General features: G+C 42.2%; 1 protein-coding gene across 1 annotated transcript in view; it reads right to left on the bottom strand.

Annotated features, from left to right (window-relative positions):
- The window catches only part of SLC25A21 (solute carrier family 25 member 21), a 249,608-nt gene that overhangs the window by 11,491 nt on the left and 217,242 nt on the right, over window positions 1–20,875 (bottom strand). The window contains exons 9-10 of the mRNA XM_075282913.1: window positions 12,114–12,295; window positions 10,196–10,248 (exon numbers count right to left, since the gene is read on the bottom strand). Coding sequence (XP_075139014.1) covers window positions 10,196–10,248; window positions 12,114–12,295 — 235 coding nt within the window. The remainder of the gene's footprint in view (window positions 1–10,195; window positions 10,249–12,113; window positions 12,296–20,875) is intronic.

Raw genomic sequence — 20,875 nt, 5'->3', positions numbered from 1 at the left:
GGCATAGCGAGGTGCTTCAGTTGCCATCAGGTCCAGGAAGGCGGGAGTTTCAACAAGCCGGAACGCCAACATCTCCTGGGCCAGCAGTTTAGCGATGTTGGCGTTCAAGGCTTGCGCGTGTGGGTGGTTAGCAGTGTATTTCTGCCGCCGCTCCAATGTCTGAGAGATGGTGGGTTGTTGTAAAGAAACGCCTGATGGTGCCTTTGATGGTGCAGGAGAAGGAGATAAGACAGGACCAGGGGAGGATGAGGTAGAAGTCAACAAAGTGGCGGAGGCAGATGAAGTGGTGTCCTGGCTCGTCCTCTGGAGTGCATCGCCAGCACAGTCAGCAGTGGCAGTGGCAGAGGCAGAGGCAGTGGCAGAGGCAGTGGCAGTGGCGTGAACGGCAGGCGGCCTTTGTCCTGCCGTTGCTGCCTGCCACTGATTCCAGTGCTTGGATTCCAAATGACGGCGCATTGAAGTGGTGGACAGGTTGCTCTTCTCAGAGCCCCTAATCAATTTCGAGAGGCAAATTGTGCAGACAACACTATATCTGTCCTCGGCGCATTCCTTGAAAAAACTCCACACCTTCGAGAAACGTGCCCTCGAGGTGGGAGTTTTTCGGGGCTGGGTACGAACTGGAACATCTTGGGAGATTCCGGGTGTGGCCTGGCTTCGCCTAAGCTGCTGACCTCTGCCTCTGCCTCTAGCTACCCTTTTTGGTGCTGCACCTGCCTCAACATCCACACTACTTTCCCCGCTTGACATCCCCCCTGTCCAGGTCGGGTCAGTGTCCTCATCATCCACCACTTCCTCTTCCAACTCCTGTCTCATCTCCTCCTCCCGCACAATGCGCCGGTCAACTGGATGCCCTGACGGCAACTGCGTCACATCATCGTCGATGAGGGTGGGTTGCTGGTCATCCACCACCAAATCGAACGGAGATGGAGGAGACTCTAGTGTTTGAGCATCTGGACACAGATGCTCCTCTGTTAGGTTCGTGGAATCGTGACGTGGAGAGGCAGGTTGAGGGACAATGAAAGGAGCGGAGAACAGCTCTGGGGAGCAGGGACAGTTTGGGTTATTGTTCTGTAAAGCTTCGGAATTTTGGGAGGAAGGAAGACAAGACTGTTGGGTAATAGGAGGAGAGGAGGCAGAGTCTGACTGGCTGCTGGACAATGTGCTGTAAGCGTTCTCTGACAGCCATTGCAAGACCTGTTCCTGGTTCTCGGGCCTACTAAGGTTTGTACCCTGCAGTTTAGTTAATGTGGCAAGCAACCCTGGCACTGTGGAGTGGCGCAATGCTTGCTGCCCCACAGGAGTAGGCACGGGACGCCCTGTGGCTTCACTGCTACCTTGCTCCCCAGAACCATTCCCCCGACCTCGCCCACAGCCTCGTCCACGTCCCTTTCCGGGAGCCTTGCGCATTTTGAATTCCTAGTTAGAAATTGGCACTGTATACCAGTAGTAAAAATTGTGGGTGCACGTAACCCCAATATATTCTTTGAATTCCCAGTCAGACACTGGCACTATATGGCAGTAGCAAGAAATGAGGGTATTTGTATTCCCAATATATTCTTTGAATTCCCAGTCAGACAATGGCACTGTATACCAGTAGTAAAAATTGTGGGTGCACGTAACCCCAATATATTCTTTGAATTACCAGTCAGAAACTGGCACTATATGGCAGTAGCAAGAAATGAGGGTATTTGTATTCCCAATATATTCTTTGAATTCCCAGTCAGACAATGGCACTGTATACCAGTAGTAAAAATTGTGGGTGCACGTAACCCCAATATATTCTTTGAATTACCAGTCAGAAACTGGCACTATATGGCAGTAGCAAGAAATGAGGGTATTTGTATTCCCAATATATTCTTTGAATTCCCAGTCAGACAATGGCACTGTATACCAGTAGTAAAAATTGTGGGTGCACGTAACCCCAATATATTCTTTGAATTCCCAGTCAGACACTGGCACTATATGGCAGTAGCAAGAAATGAGGGTATTTGTATTCCCAATATATTCTTTGAATTTACCAGTCAGACAATGGCACTGTATACCAGTAGTAAAAATTGTGGGTGCACGTAACCCCAATATATTCTTTGAATTCCCAGTCAGACACTGGCACTATATGGCAGTAGCAAGAAATGAGGGTATTTATAACCCCAATATATTCTTTGAATTCCCAGTCAGACAATGGCACTGTATACCAGTAGTAAAAATTGTGGGTGCACGTAACCCCAATATATTCTTTGAATTCCCAGTCAGACACTGGCACTATATGGCAGTAGCAAGAAATGAGGGTATTTGTATTCCCAATATATTCTTTGAATTCCCAGTCAGACAATGGCACTGTATACCAGTAGTAAAAATTGTGGGTGCACGTAACCCCAATATATTCTTTGAATTACCAGTCAGAAACTGGCACTATATGGCAGTAGCAAGAAATGAGGGTATTTGTATTCCCAATATATTCTTTGAATTCCCAGTCAGACAATGGCACTGTATACCAGTAGTAAAAATTGTGGGTGCACGTAACCCCAATATATTCTTTGAATTCCCAGTCAGACACTGGCACTATATGGCAGTAGCAAGAAATGAGGGTATTTGTATTCCCAATATATTCTTTGAATTCCCAGTCAGACAATGGCACTGTATACCAGTAGTAAAAATTGTGGGTGCACGTAACCCCAATATATTCTTTGAATTCCCAGTCAGACACTGGCACTATATGGCAGTAGCAAGAAATGAGGGTATTTGTATTCCCAATATATTCTTTGAATTCCCAGTCAGACAATGGCACTGTATACCAGTAGTAAAAATTGTGGGTGCACGTAACCCCAATATATTCTTTGAATTCCCAGTCAGACACTGGCACTATATGGCAGTAGCAAGAAATGAGGGTATTTGTATTCCCAATATATTCTTTGAATTCCCAGTCAGACAATGGCACTGTATACCAGTAGTAAAAATTGTGGGTGCACGTAACCCCAATATATTCTTTGAATTCCCAGTCAGACACTGGCACTATATGGCAGTAGCAAGAAATGAGGGTATTTGTATTCCCAATATATTCTTTGAATTCCCAGTCAGACAATGGCACTGTATACCAGTAGTAAAAATTGTGGGTGCACGTAACCCCAATATATTCTTTGAATTACCAGTCAGAAACTGGCACTATATGGCAGTAGCAAGAAATGAGGGTATTTGTATTCCCAATATATTCTTTGAATTCCCAGTCAGACAATGGCACTGTATACCAGTAGTAAAAATTGTGGGTGCACGTAACCCCAATATATTCTTTGAATTCCCAGTCAGACACTGGCACTATATGGCAGTAGCAAGAAATGAGGGTATTTGTATTCCCAATATATTCTTTGAATTCCCAGTCAGACAATGGCACTGTATACCAGTAGTAAAAATTGTGGGTGCACGTAACCCCAATATATTCTTTGAATTCCCAGTCAGACACTGGCACTATATGGCAGTAGCAAGAAATGAGGGTATTTGTATTCCCAATATATTCTTTGAATTCCCAGTCAGACAATGGCACTGTATACCAGTAGTAAAAATTGTGGGTGTATATAGCCCCAATTCTATTGCTAGGGGACTTGCTATTTCTGGGGTGAAGGTGGGGGGGCACACCGTTGGAACGGGTATCGGGGGTATATATCGGGTATACGGGAATACACTGACAGTGTATTCCATTCAGGATCCTGGGAAAGCTGGGTTGCGGCGATTGAGCCTGTCAGTGCCACGTTACACTGACAAGCTTCTCCCTGGAATTTAGCTCTTACAAGAGCTGTTGTGGTTGTCTTCTCCTTCCTATCCTAGCCTGTCCCTGCCTACCCAGAATCTAACCCCTAGCTAGCTGGACGGAAACCTCCGTCCTCGGTGAATTGCAAGCTCAGAATGACGCGAACCTGGGCGGCGCTGTTCTTTTAAATTAGAGGTCACATGTTTTCGGCAGCCAATGGGTTTTGCCTACTTTTCTCAACATCACCGGTGTCGTAGTTCCTGTCCCACCTACCCTGCGCTGTTATTGGAGCAAAAAAGGCGCCAGGGAAGGTGGGAGGGGAATCGAGTAATGGCGCACTTTACCACGCGGTGTTCGATTCGATTCGAACATGCCGAACAGCCTAATATCCGATCGAACATGAGTTCGATAGAACACTGTTCGCTCATCTCTATTAATTATCTTTATTTTGTGTTTTCATTTTTTTGCTTATTATTATTGTGTTGTTATCACAGTAATATACAACAATCGTAATATTAATTAATTAATTAATTAATTAATTAAAACAATGGAGATTTTACTACATATATCATTATTTTTTATATATTATTTTTTATATACTTGTTTTTTGCTAAGCCCCCTGCCTTTTCTCTCTACACAGCCCCCATTGCACAAACCATCACCAGATTTGGCTTTCGGTACCCAATTATACACATCAAAGACTGAACTACTACTGTTTCCACCATCTTATACACTCACCGGCCACTTTATTAGGTACACCTGTCCAACTGCTCGTTAACACTTAATTTCTAATCAGCCAATCACATGGCGGCAACTCAGTGCATTTAGGCATGTAGACATGGTCAAGACAATCTCCTGCAGTTCAAACCGAGCATCAGTATGGGGAAGAAAGGTGATTTGAGTGCCTTTGAACGTGGCATGGTTGTTGGTGCCAGAAGGGCTGGTCTGAGTATTTCAGAAACTGCTGATCTACTGGGATTTTCACGCACAACCATCTCTAGGGTTTACAGAGAATGGTCCGAAAAAGAAAAAACATCCAGTGAGCGGCAGTTCTGTGGGCGGAAATGCGTTGTTGACGCCAGAGGTCAGAGGAGAATGGCCAGACTGGTTCGAGCTGATAGAAAGGCAACAGTGACTCAAATAGCCACCCGTTACAACCAAGGTAGCCAGAAGAGCATCTCTGAACGCACAGTACGTCCAACTTTGAGGCAGATGGGCTACAGCAGCAGAAGACCAAACCGGGTGCCACTCCTTTCAGCTAAGAACAGGAAACTGAGGCTACAATTTGCACAAGCTCATCGAAATTGGACAATTGAAGATTGGAAAAAACGTTGCCTGGTCTGATGAGTCTCGATTTCTGCTGCGACATTCGGATGGTAGGGTCAGAATTTGGCGTCAACAACATGAAAGCATGGATCCATCCTGCCTTGTATCAACGGTTCAGGCTGGTGGTGGTGGTGTCATGGTGTGGGGAATCTTTTCTTGGCACTCTTTGGGCCCCTTGGTACCAATTGAGCATCGTTGCAACGCCAAAGCCTACCTGAGTATAGTTGCTGACCATGTCCATCCCTTTATGACCACAATGTACCCAACATCTGATGGCTACTTTCAGCAGGATAATGCGCCATGTCATAAAGCTGGAATCATCTCAGACTGGTTTCTTGAACATGACAATGAGTTCACTGTACTCCAATGGCCTCCACAGTCACCAGATCTCAATCCAATAGAGCATCTTTGGGATGTGGTGGAACGGGAGATTCGCATCATGGATGTGCAGCCGACAAATCTGTGGCAACTGTGTGATGCCATCATGTCAATATGGACCAAAATCTCTGAGGAATGCTTCCAGCACCTTGTTGAATCTATGCCACGAAGAATTGAGGCAGTTCTGAAGGCAAAAGGGGGTCCAACCCGTTACTAGCATGGTGTACCTAATAAAGTGGCCGGTGAGTGTAGATCTGTCCCTGATATATCCATTGTAGTCTCAGGCCTTACTATAACTCCTAGGCAGCAGGCCCGCTGCCTCTGGGTCATGTTTGACGCAGACCTTTCCTTCACCCCTCATATTGAATCACTCGCACGTTCATGTCACCTCCACCTCAAAAACATCTTCAGAATACACCCTTTCCTCACCAGAGATGCACTAAAGACACTTATTGTCTCTCTGATTCATTCTCGCCTTGACTACTGTAACTCCTTATTAATCGGTCCTCCCCTCACTAAACTCTCCCCTCTACAATCTATTCTGAATGCAGCAGCCAGGCTCATCTATCAGTCTAGACCAGGGGTTCTCAAACTTTTTAAACAGTGGGCCGGAGGCAGAGCAGGTCGCACAGACATCGGGAGCGATGCCCTCCAATAGGTAAAGTGAAGTGCGCTCCGTGGCCTGGCCCGAGCTCCCCAGGAGCTTCATTATAAATGCACGCCTGCCGGCATTGTCGGCGGGGCCAGACAGAAGTGCTTGGTGTGCTGCATGTGGCCCTCGGGCCGCAGTTTGAGGACCCCTAGTCTAGACGCTACAGCGATGCCTCAGGTCTGTGTCAGTCGCTACATTGGCTGCCTATTCATTATAGAATAAAATATAAAGTTATCACCCTCATCCACAAGGCTCTCCATAATGCTGCACCTCCCTACATTTCCTCCCTCATCTCTGTCTACCGCCCAACCCGTGCTCTCCGCTCACTCAATGACCTAACACTTACATCCTCTATTATCAGAACCTCCCACACTCGTATACAAGACTTCTCCCAAGCTGCACCACTTCTCTGGAATGCTCTACCCCGGACAATAAGATTAACTCCCAATTTCTACAGTTTCAAACGCAAACTAAAGACACTTTTCAGACAGGCCTATCACAATTCCTAATGTAAACCCTTCCATACCGTAATTAAAACTCCTAAAATAAACCCTTCTCTGTTCCAGCTCCCACATTACCCCACACGATATGATGCTGTTTCAGGCTAACTCTATATGTCCAGGGAACATCTGCACGTTGAAGGACACGACTGGTGACGGCTCAAAAAGTTTTATATTTGGTTAATGACGGTAACCTCTATTACAAAATTGTCTGACCACTATATAAGCAATGCCGCCCCTGCTACCTCTTGTGTCACCCCGTCTACCTCATAGATTGTAAGCTCTTGTGAGCAGGGCCCTCAGTCCCATTGTGTGAAATGACTTTCTTTGTAATGTATCTTTCTGTCTGTATTTGAACCCTACAAATTGTACAGCGCTGCGGAATATGTTGGTGCTATATAGGTAAAATGTATTATTATTATTATTACATAGTTTGCCTCTGTATCAAATTAGACACCGCAATGTCTCTTGCACCCCTATTCATGCCATGTTATAGGTTTGTACAACGCAGAGTCATAAGTGGCCATTTATATGAGATGTGCTTCAAAAATGTATTTTGTGGAGGGTTGATCTCTATGGATAAAAGTCAAACACAAAACCTGTATGAAAAGATCCTTTATGGAGTCAGATGGCGTATACCACAGTTCTGTATTACAGGCAGGTGGTCATTTTGGGGCAGAATTGTTATGCCTTACACACCAGTTTTCTGGCATACAATCTAAAGTCACACATTTTTTGTGCAGATAATTTACAACTCATTTTTTTGCACCAGAAATCTGGGATATATAATGCAGGAAATCTAAGCCAGCTATGAGATGGTGTAGATTTTCTTCCAAGTGTATGGCCCTGTGTACGTCGCACCTCGTCATAAATGAGGCATACCTTCCACTGGCACAGGGGCTATGAAGACTGGCATTGAAAACACCAATCTATGTAATCTTTACCAGGGGCTACTACTAGGGGAACAATTTTTGTAACATAGCATACCACATCAACTCAAAGACACACCGATGGTGGTATTGTATCGGCCCATAACAGTATATGGCTGCCATATTTAGAATTTGTAATATGGCTACATGCATAGGTTTTTAAAGGAAAACTCCAGTGTTTTTTTTTTCTACTCATTATATTGTCTATTAGTCAATACTAATAGTAGTCTACCCAGAGTGTCTTTTTTATACTGCTTTTCACCTTCTTCAATAAGTCTCATGATCAAAATGTGACCTCTCCTTTCTAGCATGGGTTGCTGTGCAAATGGATGTCCTCTCTCTGTTGTCTGCACCTACTATTGAGAACTACCATGTGACATCAGATTGCCCAAAGTCTTATACCATTGCTTTGTCCTACCTCTTCTATCGTAATGCCTCCCCACTCCTCCTCTGCCTCTCACATAATCTGCTCCCTACAGCCCTCTCGTACATAATGTCCCCAATTCCCCCTTAGTTTATCATACCTCCCAACTGTCCCGATTTCCGCGGGACATTCACGATTTGGGTGACATGTCCCGCGGTCCCGGTTGGAGGGAGGTATGTCCCGATTTCAACTCAAATCTGCGTCCAGAGGACGCAGATCTAAGTTGAACACATATGCGGCTGAAGCAAGGAGCTGACCTGTGTCAGCTCCTCGCTTCGCTGCTGCGGCCTCTCTCGCTGACACATATGCGGCTGAAGCGAAGAGCTGACCTGTGTCAGCTCCTCGCTTCGCCGCTGCCGCCGGCTCCTGGCTTGTAGACGCGATGTACAAGCCAGGAGCCGGCGGCAGCGGCGAAGCGAGGAGCTGACACAGGTCAGCTCTTCGCTTCAGCCGCATATGTGTCAGCTAGAGAGACACGCAGCGACGAAGCGAGGAGCTGACCTGTGTCAGCTCCTTCCTTCAGCCGCATGTGTCAGAGAGAGGCGCGCAGCGGCGAAGCGAGGAGCTGACCTGTGTCAGCTCCTTCCTTCAGCCGCATGTGTCAGCGAGAGAGGCGCGCAGAGAGCAGCGAGGGAGCGGAGGAGAAGGTAAGTTTAATGTGGAGGTGGAACGTGAATCTGGGGGCAGATGAAGGAGAGGACGGCATGATACTGGGGGCAGAGATGGAGAGGATGGCATGACACTGGGGGCAGAGATGTGGGGACATGAATCTGGGGGCAGAGATGGAGAGGACATGAATCTGGGGGCAGAGATGGAGAGGACATGAATCTGGGGGCAGAGATGGAGAGGACATGAATATGGGGGCAGAGATGGAGGGGACATGAATCTGGGGGCAGAGATGGGGGACATGAATCTGGGGGCAGAGATAGAGGGACATGAATTTGGGGGCAGAGATGGAGGGAGGACATGAATCTGGGGGCAGAGATGGAGGGGACATGAATCTGGGGGCAGAGATGGGGGACATGAATCTGGGGGCAGAGATGGAGGGACATGAATCTGGGGGCAAAGATGGAGGGGACATGAATCTGGGGACAAAGATGGAGGGGACATGAATCTGGGGGCAGAGATGGGGGGACATGAATCTGAGGGCAGAGATGGAGGGACATGAATCTGGGGGCAGAGATGGAGGGGACATGAAACTGGGGGCAGAGATGTGGGGACATGAATCTGGGGGCAGAGATGAAAGGGGGACATGAAACTGGGGGCAGATGAAGGGTGTATATGAAACTGGGGGAGAGATAGAGGGGGGACATATAATTTACGGGTGACTGTAGGAGGATTATACTGTGTGCGGGCACATGAAAAATTAATGAGTGGGCGGAGTCAACACAAAAGTGGGTGGGGCTAAATTTGCGCGCGCGCCGCACATTTTGTCCCTCTTTTAGTTCTTCAAAAGTTGGGAGGTATGGTTTATGGTCAGGCCAACATGCCCCAATGTCATCGACAGGAGTTGGTACACCTCTAAGACCCCATCCCATCATCACGAGACTACTTGTCTCCAAGCATAGGATGTAAATAAACCATATCTCCTCCTGCATAAAAACTCAGGTAGTCATACATTTCATATAGAAACCTTTGCATTTACGAGAACTCTGTGGTTCTAAATCCTGATTCATTATGTAACATTCTTGCAAACACAGAGTAAAAAAAAAATAAATCCATTCTCAAATAACCTGAGGTGTGCATTTAGTGGACAATGGAGAGCAGAATCCTAAAGCCTCTTGACAGTTACCAAACTGAACAAGTTTGCGCAATATGGCATTTGTGCCAAAAATCAACCTGAAATTCTTGACTCTGACAAGGCACAAAGAAGCAAAAATGCAAAGCTAAAAAGTAGGTGTACACAGGTGGAGGAAACTGCGGGCTCCTACTACTAAAAATACCCCTCTTAGGTAAGAGAGGTGAGGGAAGATCCCCTTTTATGTTCTCAGCCTTCATAAAACATGGTCCTAGCTTTGGGTCTAGACCTGAACAGATGGAATAGTAAATTACTAATGCTAAATGAAGCTATTAATCAGCTTGATACATAAACCGGTGGCTAATTGAGAATAATGTCCTGCAGCTTTTTTGTACAAAATTGTAATTATAGTGGCGCAAATAATGATAACACCTAATAAAGATCCGATTACCGACTCTACAATGACTTCATATACAACTGCTAACGAGGATAATTAGGACAGGAATTACCAGGCCCGAGCCGCATGATCTTTGGAAGAAGACCTTTGTAGAGAGCCAGGAACCTAAAAGACATGGAACACAGGTGTTACACATTATAATAGCACATACACGTGATAATGTAATCAATACCAAGAGGAAGCAATAGATAAGTATTAGTGTAAGTTTAGTCTACGCTGCTTCCTAATTTGTAGGTTGGGAGCCAATAAATATATAAATATAAATCGTATGATGATTTATTTTTGCAAGGACTATAGTTACGCTATAAAGGTATGCTTTGCAGTTATTTGGCTTGCATGGTGATCTCTGTTCGGTTCAGATGACCAGTGGGAGGTGTAGGCGTTGTGGCAAACATGAACGCTAAGATGTGGTCGTCGCATTACAGCTCAACAGAATCACCTATATAGCTGTATAATATTCAAGTGACCTCATTACCGGCTTTGTATATGTTGCATATGGTGGTAGACACAGTCGGCACAGCAATATAGTAGGATAAGGATATACTAGTAAAATGATTTGCTGTTATCTGTATACAGAATGAATAACACTATTTTTGATTATTTTGGTACTTCCGCTTTGACGCTGGCCGGCCGCTTAACCCCCCGCGTGCCGGCTACGTCCATTCATTTCAATGCGTGCGTGCTGTTCAGATCGGCTGATCCGAACAGTACTCGCTCATCTCTAATTATTATGAATTCTGCGATTTTAGCAGTTTTCCACTATGCAGATTGTATCTCTAATTTTCAGTTCTCCCTGAGCTGGTGGGTAGAACGTAGCTGCTATACATTGTACACAAAGTAAAGGTGAATCTACTGATCTAAATATCTATCTTTCTCACTCAGAAGTATCAGCAGGATCATTTAGGGTATTTCTAATAAGAACGGATCTGTATTGATGTGAATAAAGGTGAATAAAGCACTTGGGGTGAAATAGAAACTTCCTATTTAGATTAAAGGGATCTTATCATTAGAATCCATTTTTTTCTAACAAACACGTAGGAATAGCCTTAAGAAAGGCTATTCTTCTCCTACCTTTAGATGTCCTCTCCGCGCCGCCATTCGGTACATTTTCCATTTTCCGTCTTTATGCAAATGAGTTCTCTCGCAGCACTGGTGCGAAAGCTCGCGTAAGTCACCACAAAAAAATGGCTGTGCACAGGCCCGCTGGCAGAGCTGACTGTGCATGCGGAGAAGATTGAAAGCCAGGCCAGAACATGACCCGTGGAGGCCGGTTCCTGAAGAAGATGGAGGTGGCGTTGTAGAGTTCTTTCGCATCATTGGGGATGCCCCCAGTGCTGTTTGAGTGCTGGTGCCCGCCCCCAGTGCTGCGAGAAAACTCATTTGCATAAAGACGGAAAACGGAATATCTACCAAACGACGGCACGGAGAAGACATCTAAAGGTAGGAGAAGAATAGCCTTTCTTAAGGCCATTCCTACATGTTAGTTAGAAAAAAAAGGGATTCTAATGATAGGTAAGCAGTCTTTGTGTGTGCCGATCTCTCTCCTTGTTCAGTTGCTGCTCATTCCTCCCTCTTCACTGTGAATGTCAGTATAGAAGGAGGACAAGAGAAAAAGAAGCATTATAAAGTTTGTTAGATTCACTAACACTATTGAATTATGGAAAGTTCGTTAAAACATTAGTGACCTTTCTCAATTCAGTACTGTTTTTTTTTTAAATCTTTATTAAAAGCCATAACTTCCCATAATAAGAATTTAGTATTATTGCATGAGCAACCCACCAGGTTGGTAATAGACCGATCTGCCTCAGTCAAACCCCTTTCCCAGGAACTTTCATACACTAAACATTTCAGCTTATTAGAATTTTATTTGATTGTTAAATAGAAAATGAAAAGTATACCGCATGCTAATAAGTAAAGGAGAGCAAGTGGAGCCTATGGAATAAATGAGAAATGTGAAATACTCCTCATACCCTTCTTCTTTATAAACTGTAACAATTGTCTTCCAACAGCTGCGATATTTAATGACTCCAGGTTCTGGCTGTGGCCCTTGAATCCGACTCTTGGCCACATCAAATGGGATGTTAATGATGGAAGCTAGAGTCCCAGAGGCCAAGCCAATTGTAAACTTCCTTAAGAATTCCAGCCTTGCATCCTAGATAAGCAATGACACATATAAAATCCTATGAGAAAAAGTCAATGTAAAAGCAAGAAATTTACATTGAGCGTTCCAAATTCTGGCACCGGTTTCCTACCCCAAATACATCATGCCGTAATTATAGTGATAGAGAGATTTAGAAGCTCGGGAAGATAACCGTGAAACCACAGCTGGGTGGAGTCCTGCCAGCGCCTAAGTAGTGGTCTCATTTACATGGCACTGGCTGCGAAAAGGAAAAACCTACCAACAGGTGGGTAAACTACACAGAGATAAAACGGAGCAGGCGTGACACGTTACAATAAAAATAATCTTCATCTGGGAACTGTATTTTTGCCTGCACCTGTACCATACAATGAGGTACACCTTCTATAAGAAAAACAGCTTAAAGCTTAGCACGCCTTTGCCCGAACATTAATCCTGACCTCCTTATTGAGAAGAAAAAACACATCTCCTCATTGCCCCAACAAGGGCTTTCCACTGGGAGCAATACGGCCGTTAAGAAGTTTTTCGTCTGGTTTAGGTGTTCTGCTAATGCGGTGTTTTCCTGCCTGTGTCGGTGGGGGAGATGTTATTTGCTCGGAGCTTCATACGTGGGTTTAAGAGGATTCTGGGTAATGTGCCTTTAATCAGCAACCTGGCACCCAGCACAATGGGCTCCTTGCAGAGAGATGCGGGAGGATTTCCGCGGGTTGCAAAGATTCTTCCCTGACAATCCCATTGGCTCTGTTTTCGCACATGGTCCAAATCGCCTGTGGGCACATTTCCTCACACAGGATTCATAAATACAGTCCATAACGAGACTCTGGTTTCGGCATATGGGGATGATTTGTGTAATTGGCCTTTACAATGTACTTAGTATTACTGTATCAAAACACAAGAAACCTGAGTACTCTATTAGCTAATTGGCCAGAATATTTTACAAATGACAGCAAGCCCCTGCACCAGGAAGCCCACTAAAGCGTATGTATGTGTCCGCAAGACCCCCAAATGTTAAATGAAATAAAGGCGGAAAAAAAAAAAAAGCACGCACACACTCGCTCATATAAGGCTGTCGCTGGCCTGCAGGTTTTTTCCACATTTCTCCTCAGATGTCGCAGATCTGTCAGCAGGAAATGTTCTCTCACTACTAAACTAACAAGCTCGCCGTGGTAATGCACTGCGGGGCCGTGCCCTTGAATTAAATAGCTTTTACCTACTGAAGGCATTAGGATATGCTTTAAAGGAGCAGTCACACTCCTAGGAACATGAAAGCACCCAGCCATGTTACCCGAGCTTAATATTTTAAACAATCAGATAATTATTTAAAGGTGAACATCAATCATTTTCTAACATTATAATTAAAAGGATTTAACAGAAAAAATATTGGCCTTAAGTTCCTGGGAGATACAATGACACCTTGAAAATGTGCAAAAAGTTACAAATAATCAGCAAAAAAAAAAATAAGTATAAAAAATAATAATTTGAATTACAATAACATATTCTGTATTAAATTTATTTGCGTGTTATCTTAAATAATATTATGTTCGCTCATGTTTTGGTGATTTAAATTTAGTTTATTCAATGTATGTCATTTATGTTATTTTATGTTGCATTCTAGTATATTCATTTTTTATGATATATTACAGTAATTTATCATATTTTAAAGTTCTGCTATGCAGTGCGAATTTATTATAAGTTATATCATGTTAATATACGTTACATTAATTTATAGCAGTTGATATATACAATATTAAATTGATTTATATTACATTTCTGATCCATATATTCATTTATGCTACGTTACAGTATATTGATTTATATTATGTTGCGTTATTATATATTTATTTTAACTTATAGAATATTCATCTATGTTATATTATATTGATGATTTATATTATGTTGAGTTATTATATATTTATTTTTATATTAACTTATAGAATATTCATTTATGCTATAGTATATTGACTTATATTATGTTGATTTAATATACCGTATATTTTTATATTAACTTAAAGAATATTCACTTATGCTATATTATATTGATTTATATTATGTTGATTTATTTTATATTTATTTTTAGATTAACTTATAGAATATTCATTTATGCTGTATTATATTGATTTATATTATATTGATGTTATATTAATTTATAGAATATTCATTTATGCTATATTATATTGATTTATATTATATTTATTTTTAGATTAACTTACAGAATATTCATTTATGCTATACAACAATTATATATTATGTTACATCACATACATTTTTAGAATATTTATCTATGTTGTGTTGATTTACTATAATGATTCAGACAATGTTGATTTTTGTCATTGCACACGATGTAACGTGGCGCTCATTCTGACACGTAAACTCGTTAAAAGACTCCCATTGATTTCAATGTGTAGCGCGCGTAAGACGGAACCCATTGAAGTCAATGGGATTTTGTTTTGCAGCGCTGATTCTGACATGAGTTTACGTGTCAGAAAGAACGCCGTGTTACATCGTGTGCACGGGCCCTTATATAGATTTCTATTAAGTTGAATTTAAAAAATTAACACAAATGGACAGGTAAAAGTGTTAACACCTAAATGGGCATGACTCAGATTTATACAATGCAATCGACTACTTTCTAAAAGTAGTACATTAATCTTTTTATGGTGCCCAGACTGACTATAGGCTTCAGCTTGTGCGTCCCATTGGCTACAAATTTCAATACAATTATTGTTTTATATTAGTGTCTAATATACTAGTTTAGATTCAATAGATATGGAATTTTGGGCATTTTGGATTATCATTCATGGAAAAGTCTATAGTACTCGTTTTTAGGGTGGAGAACATTCAGTAATAGAACTCCAAAATAACTTAACACAAAATATGTTACTATGGCTTTGTTCTTTAACCAGAGGAATTTCCTAATTGGTTAGGTCTGCCCAATAGTTTGTGAAATAGCCCAGTATAGTTAAATAGTTAAATTCTGTGTTGGAAACAAATAATGGATTATCATATTTTCCAGATTCCATATAGAAAGACCCCCTCCACCATTTCATCTCTAGAGCCCCTAGAGGGGGCATGGAGGAAGGACTCCAAAACAAAAGAGTGGGGGTACCTTTTGTTAAATTTATAAATACATTTATCAATTTATCACAAATGGAAACAAATGTTTAATTTGTTAGAAACTGACAATTGATGCAATGACTTTATATATATACATATATACAGATGAATGAAATTTCATTGTATTGATAAATTCCCCCAGCAATGGATACAGGCTATAGGCTTTTGATCATACCTTTGGTTTCAAGCTGTTTTTCACGTGTGAAAGTACATTTAACCCATTAATTGCCTTTTTTTTTTTCAATAATATGGGAACTTCACCGAGAAAATGACCTCGTGTGCCCAAGGCAATGCATGCACGTGATCAGCGCAACATCCTGCTGGAGCACGTGAATGTCCCGTTTCTATTCCGCAATGACAGATGATGTTCGTAGGTGGGTTAAAGTACCTGCTCCCCAATCGGGGATCATGGCACTTAATGGGTTAATGTATAAGACAAAAAAGCCCTAGATGTCTATGACAGTTACCCAACAGTAGCATTACATGTCTGTGACACATCTAAATGCCTTTGTAGAGAATATTGCAGTTTGCTACACTAGCTGAACAAAAAAATAACTCTGATGGAAAATGCCAAATGGAGGCCAAAAGATCACTCTTTTGGCATCTGCTGGAATAACAGGGCCCATGGGTCCATTTAACATGTGCGCCACAATGCATAGGTTAAACATATGGGGGCGCACAGTGTGAAAAGAACCTTAGCGGTTCCCCATAAAGAATTCAATCATATCTATGGTTTTCTTTTGTTTTTCAAATATTCTTGGTTTACCTGAAAATAAAACTTGCCATAAATATCTAAATTGGCAGACTGGGATTTCTAGCAAGGTCCCTAAGGGCAAAATAAAATCAGCAAATTACCTTTACTTGACATTTGACATCCTACCACTCATCGGAGTAGTCATCAACTTTTTATTCCCAACTTTTCAATGACAAACGTTTCTCAAAATGGCCAAAAATTTAGCCCATGTAAAAAGTCTGGGCCCACTTCTTAAGCGGTTTGTACATGATAAAGTCATACAATATTAGTTTGTTACATTAAGATGGGATATGCCATAAAGGACATTCCTATGGATAAGTGATAAATGTCTGATCACTGGGGGCCACATTGCATTGATCCCACCTGATCACTATTACATAAGTCCCAACCCATATGTTCTGTTCCTCCATTCAATGCCTGGTGACAACTGAAGTTGCCTAGTCTTGTACTTTGCTGTTTTTGTGAATTAAGGAGAAATCAGGGTTCAAGACCCCATTTCAGTGTTTGGTAAAGGGCCCAGAAGTGGGGTCTCCAGAGATCATTGGCCTATCATGTGTACAGGTGATAAATGCCCATAGTAGGAAAGCTCTTGACGCGAATATTCCAAATTGTTTGTTTTTTAACAAAACCAAATAAATGGTGAATCATTTCAAACAAGCTAAAATGTATTGCACAGTAAAAATACAGAAAAGACATGTCTTATAAGTCACTGTGATGTTCTGGCACCACTTTAGTCTATCAGCCAATAGTAATTTTTGGGAAAAAAATCAGTGGTAAGTACCGCCATAGCAGCTGTAGTGGCTGCCATGGAGCCTGCAACCATAGGGGGACCTAGTGTATGTAAATTGGGTTTGGGGGGACCCCAAGTCAAAAGTTTGCTATGGGTCCGAGTCATTGCTAGTTACGTCCCTGAATAAAACCATCGCTTTTTGCTATATAACCACCATCTGTGTCTAAAAAAAGTGAAAGAATCTTTTCCCAAGAAAGAGTAATTTTTGGATTGTTATAAATGTCAAAATGCATAAAAATGAGTGACAGCGCAGTATATGGTTATAATCAGCATTTGTATCCACTGGTTACCGTCCATTTTTTCCATAAATGAACATGTCCCTTTCACTTTGACACAACTTTGGCTGTGTTTGCCTTAGAAATCTAGAAACTGATAGGTTTCTAGGAGCACTGGCAGTGTCATACACTATGTTTTATAGATGGGTTCCTAGAAGTCCCGACAGTGTTATACACTATGTTTTATAGATAGGTTCCTAAGAGCCCTGACAGTGTTATACACTATATTTTATAGATAGGTTCCTAAGAGGCCTGGCAGTGTCATACACTATGTTTTATAGATAGGTTCCTAGGAGCCCTGACAGCGTTATAGACTATATTTTATAGATAGGTTCCTAGGAGCCCTGACAGTGTCATACACCATGTTTTGTAGATAGGTTCCTAGGAGCCCTGACAGTGTCATACACTATGTTTTAAGTGCTGTGGTTTGTACTGAAGTTTTTAGATCTGAAACAAATCTTATTCCCAAACCAAAAAGACTAACAAATCTTGAGATCTCTGCTCATCTCTACTCAACAATGAAAGCATCGATTCTCAAGGGGAAAATAGTATCTAATTCAGGTAGCCCTATCCTATCTATTTGCAGAGCTGGTTTGATATTATGGGCTCTGAGGACAGACTCCCATTAACTTAGATGTTGGCTGCCTTACCTGGTGGAACAAGACTCAAGTGATAACTTTTCTCCCATTAGGTGATGGTCCCAGAATTTGATCTCTCAACTATGGATATGCCGTACATGTCTGAAAACTCCTTGGAACTCATGGACCAAATATGTCCTATTGGACATTAATGTCAAATTGATATGCAGTAAATGTCTAAAAAAAACCTTTACTGACCAAATATAGCCTCTATTTATCCTGGACAGCTTCTCTTCATACAGTATGTAGCTACAGTACGTTATTTATGGGAAGTATGCCCGGAGAAACAAACTATCAAATAGGAATTTTGAGACTGTAATTGTCACAGCCAAAGTGCTCAGCACTGCAGAATACAGGACAAATCCTCTAAAAATAAATACATACATAAAAACTGTAGTATAGTTCCATGTACAAGTCATTTACCAAGTAAAAGTGGGTAAACATAGAAGTTATTGTTTTTGTGATTTTCCTTTGTAAACTCATTAACTAGGAAATGCTCTGTTTATAAAGATTTCCTAATGATTCTGAAAAGGAACACGCACATTAGGGGGACTTCAAACTCACAGGATGTGTCTTTGGTGGTTATAAAGCAGATACTTACATTCTCTTATTTCGCCATCGACAAACAGAAACCCGCACGGAGGCATATGGCCATATTGTTTATTTACACTGCGGTATTGCTGAGGATATGAATGCCTCCAGAGGGAACAAACTTCTCCCAAAAACAGGGTGGTGACAAAAGAGCAAACTACTGTTATTTAGCTGTAGTGGTAAAAACTGGGGTGACAAGTCACCCTGAGTGCCATAAAAATTGTCCATAGTGTTTTATGTGTAAACAAGCCTAGGCTGTTGCAGGACTTAGCCCCCTTGCAGATGATCCTATGAATGGTCGGTGTGCTGCCCGGGTTTTTCCCATATAGCATACTGACCCATTCATTTCTATGGGTCCACATACATGACTGTGAATTAGATGGTCTCGTGTGAGGGCCAACAGTCCGGGCCGCAAAATATGGAACAGGTCCTATTCCGATCAAATTTTGCAGCCCTGCTTCCGCAGCTTCTATTAATTGAATAAAAGGGGCCTCAGAAGCACGGCCAGTGCACAGGCAGCACACGGTTGACATCCATGTGTCCCCCGTACTTTTCATTAATGGCAGCCAGTTAGCACACGGTTGTGTGCAACTGGCTTAAAGGGGTTCTCCCATCTCAGCCTTTCAGTCAGGCTGCCTGCAGTGTCTGCTTCTCACTTCCTATTTTTCTCTCCCTCCCTCCTGCTGAACAGGACACACAACACTTCTGCAGGTCAGATAATCTGCAGTCCTTGTACAGAATGGACTCAGTGCTATCTGTGTGTTTACTTGGAGAGATAACGGACTCAGATTTATCAGCAAAGTGCAATTATCGAACGGTCATCCTGGCAACACTGAGTGAGTGATGTCACTTGTCTATCTCCCAGGTTCGTGGTTATAGCAACGCAGTGTAAACAATGGAAGGAATAAATTCACATAGCATGCAAACAAAGCAGCATTTCTAAATCAACATATTTAGAAAAAGGTTTAAATTTACGTAAGCTACCAGTATAGGTAGGACGCTTGAGATGGGACAACCCCTTTAAGGCCCCATGCAGTTGACCATGTAATTTTTCAGTATGCTATCCGTGTTTTTCTGGGATAGCACACTGAGCCATTATAGTCTAATTGTCTAATAGGCGATGGGAAAAAATTTGAGAGATGAAATATCACAAAATAACAGAAGATGCATTTCTCACTTGAGAATCCCCCCACTCCCACTTTGCTGTCTCTATCTTTGTTGCTCTTCTTGCGATAGTGACGAGATGGACAACCATGTGACTGCAACCAGGACCGGTACATACCAGCAGAACACCAAAAACACTGACTACCTGCAGAGGTCAGGAGGGTATGGTAAAGCACCACCACCGGAAAATCAACAGAAAGCAGTGGGGACCACTGAAGTGACCCAAGATTTATCATCAGGTGAGAATTTTTTAGGAGCCGCGATACTGGTCCAAATACCTTTATTATTCTGCTGTTACAAGGCTTTCAATTGAGAAAGGGGGGAAGACAAGAAAGGCACGAGAAAGCATTCAAAAAACATCAAGGAGATAATCCTTGTGTCAGGATACACGCTAAATATAGCATAATAGAATATTTTGATTAACACAATTTTACCGTATAATTGTCGCCAAACGTTACATGCTGGCCATTGAGACCAGTCAGTAGGTATCTAATAGGCATGGTTATTGGCTCCCCTCTATGGATAACAGACAGGGTCCCCAGTGGGGTATACATACATTTTATCATATAGACAACCCATTTTCATATGGCTTAGGGTATAAGAAGTCAGTGTAGCTACTGGTCTAGCCTCCTCCCGAATAGCCACTGCTCACAATGACTGTACACTGCGGCTCATACAAGGGGTACTTTCTTTTGTAAAAAGTATACACCCTAATATGGCATTAGGACATGGGTGGTCTTTGGTAATATATTACACAATTATACACACAGCTATTCCCTTTTATACTGTAAGTGTTATTCTGCATATCCCTTATTCTACATATCATAGTCTCTCTCTGTCTATTAGAAATGATGGATCTACAATTTCTGCGAGAATCTTTTTTATTACAGGATACATTTTCCTAATTACTCTAGAAAATATACAATATTCTGGCAATCCTTGGTCCCTTAGTAACCGGAGCAAATAAATAGTAGGAGCCCTTTTACCAACTCAAAGCGTCTTTTATTTGAAACAAATTCCAAAACCTCAGTCCAAATAAATGTATGAAGGAAAAGGGTCGAGAAAAGAAAGACGTCTTTAAGAATCTCCTTGAAAATGATGGATTATGATAACCTGAGAATGCCTGATCCCATCTGATCACAGAAGATAAACAGGGTTAGGTCGGAATAACATTGTGGCAGGAGAGACCTCCTGTTAATCCCAGGTGTTCTCAGCTCCAGCCCCTGACGTTCATTTATCATTGCACAGATAATACATTGGATTTGTAGA

Source organism: Leptodactylus fuscus, chromosome 7 (assembly GCF_031893055.1).
Source record: "Leptodactylus fuscus isolate aLepFus1 chromosome 7, aLepFus1.hap2, whole genome shotgun sequence".
Lineage (NCBI taxonomy): Eukaryota > Metazoa > Chordata > Amphibia > Anura > Leptodactylidae > Leptodactylus > Leptodactylus fuscus.
Note: the sequence above shows the minus strand (reverse complement) of the source record. Positions and strands in the feature narration are given on the sequence as shown.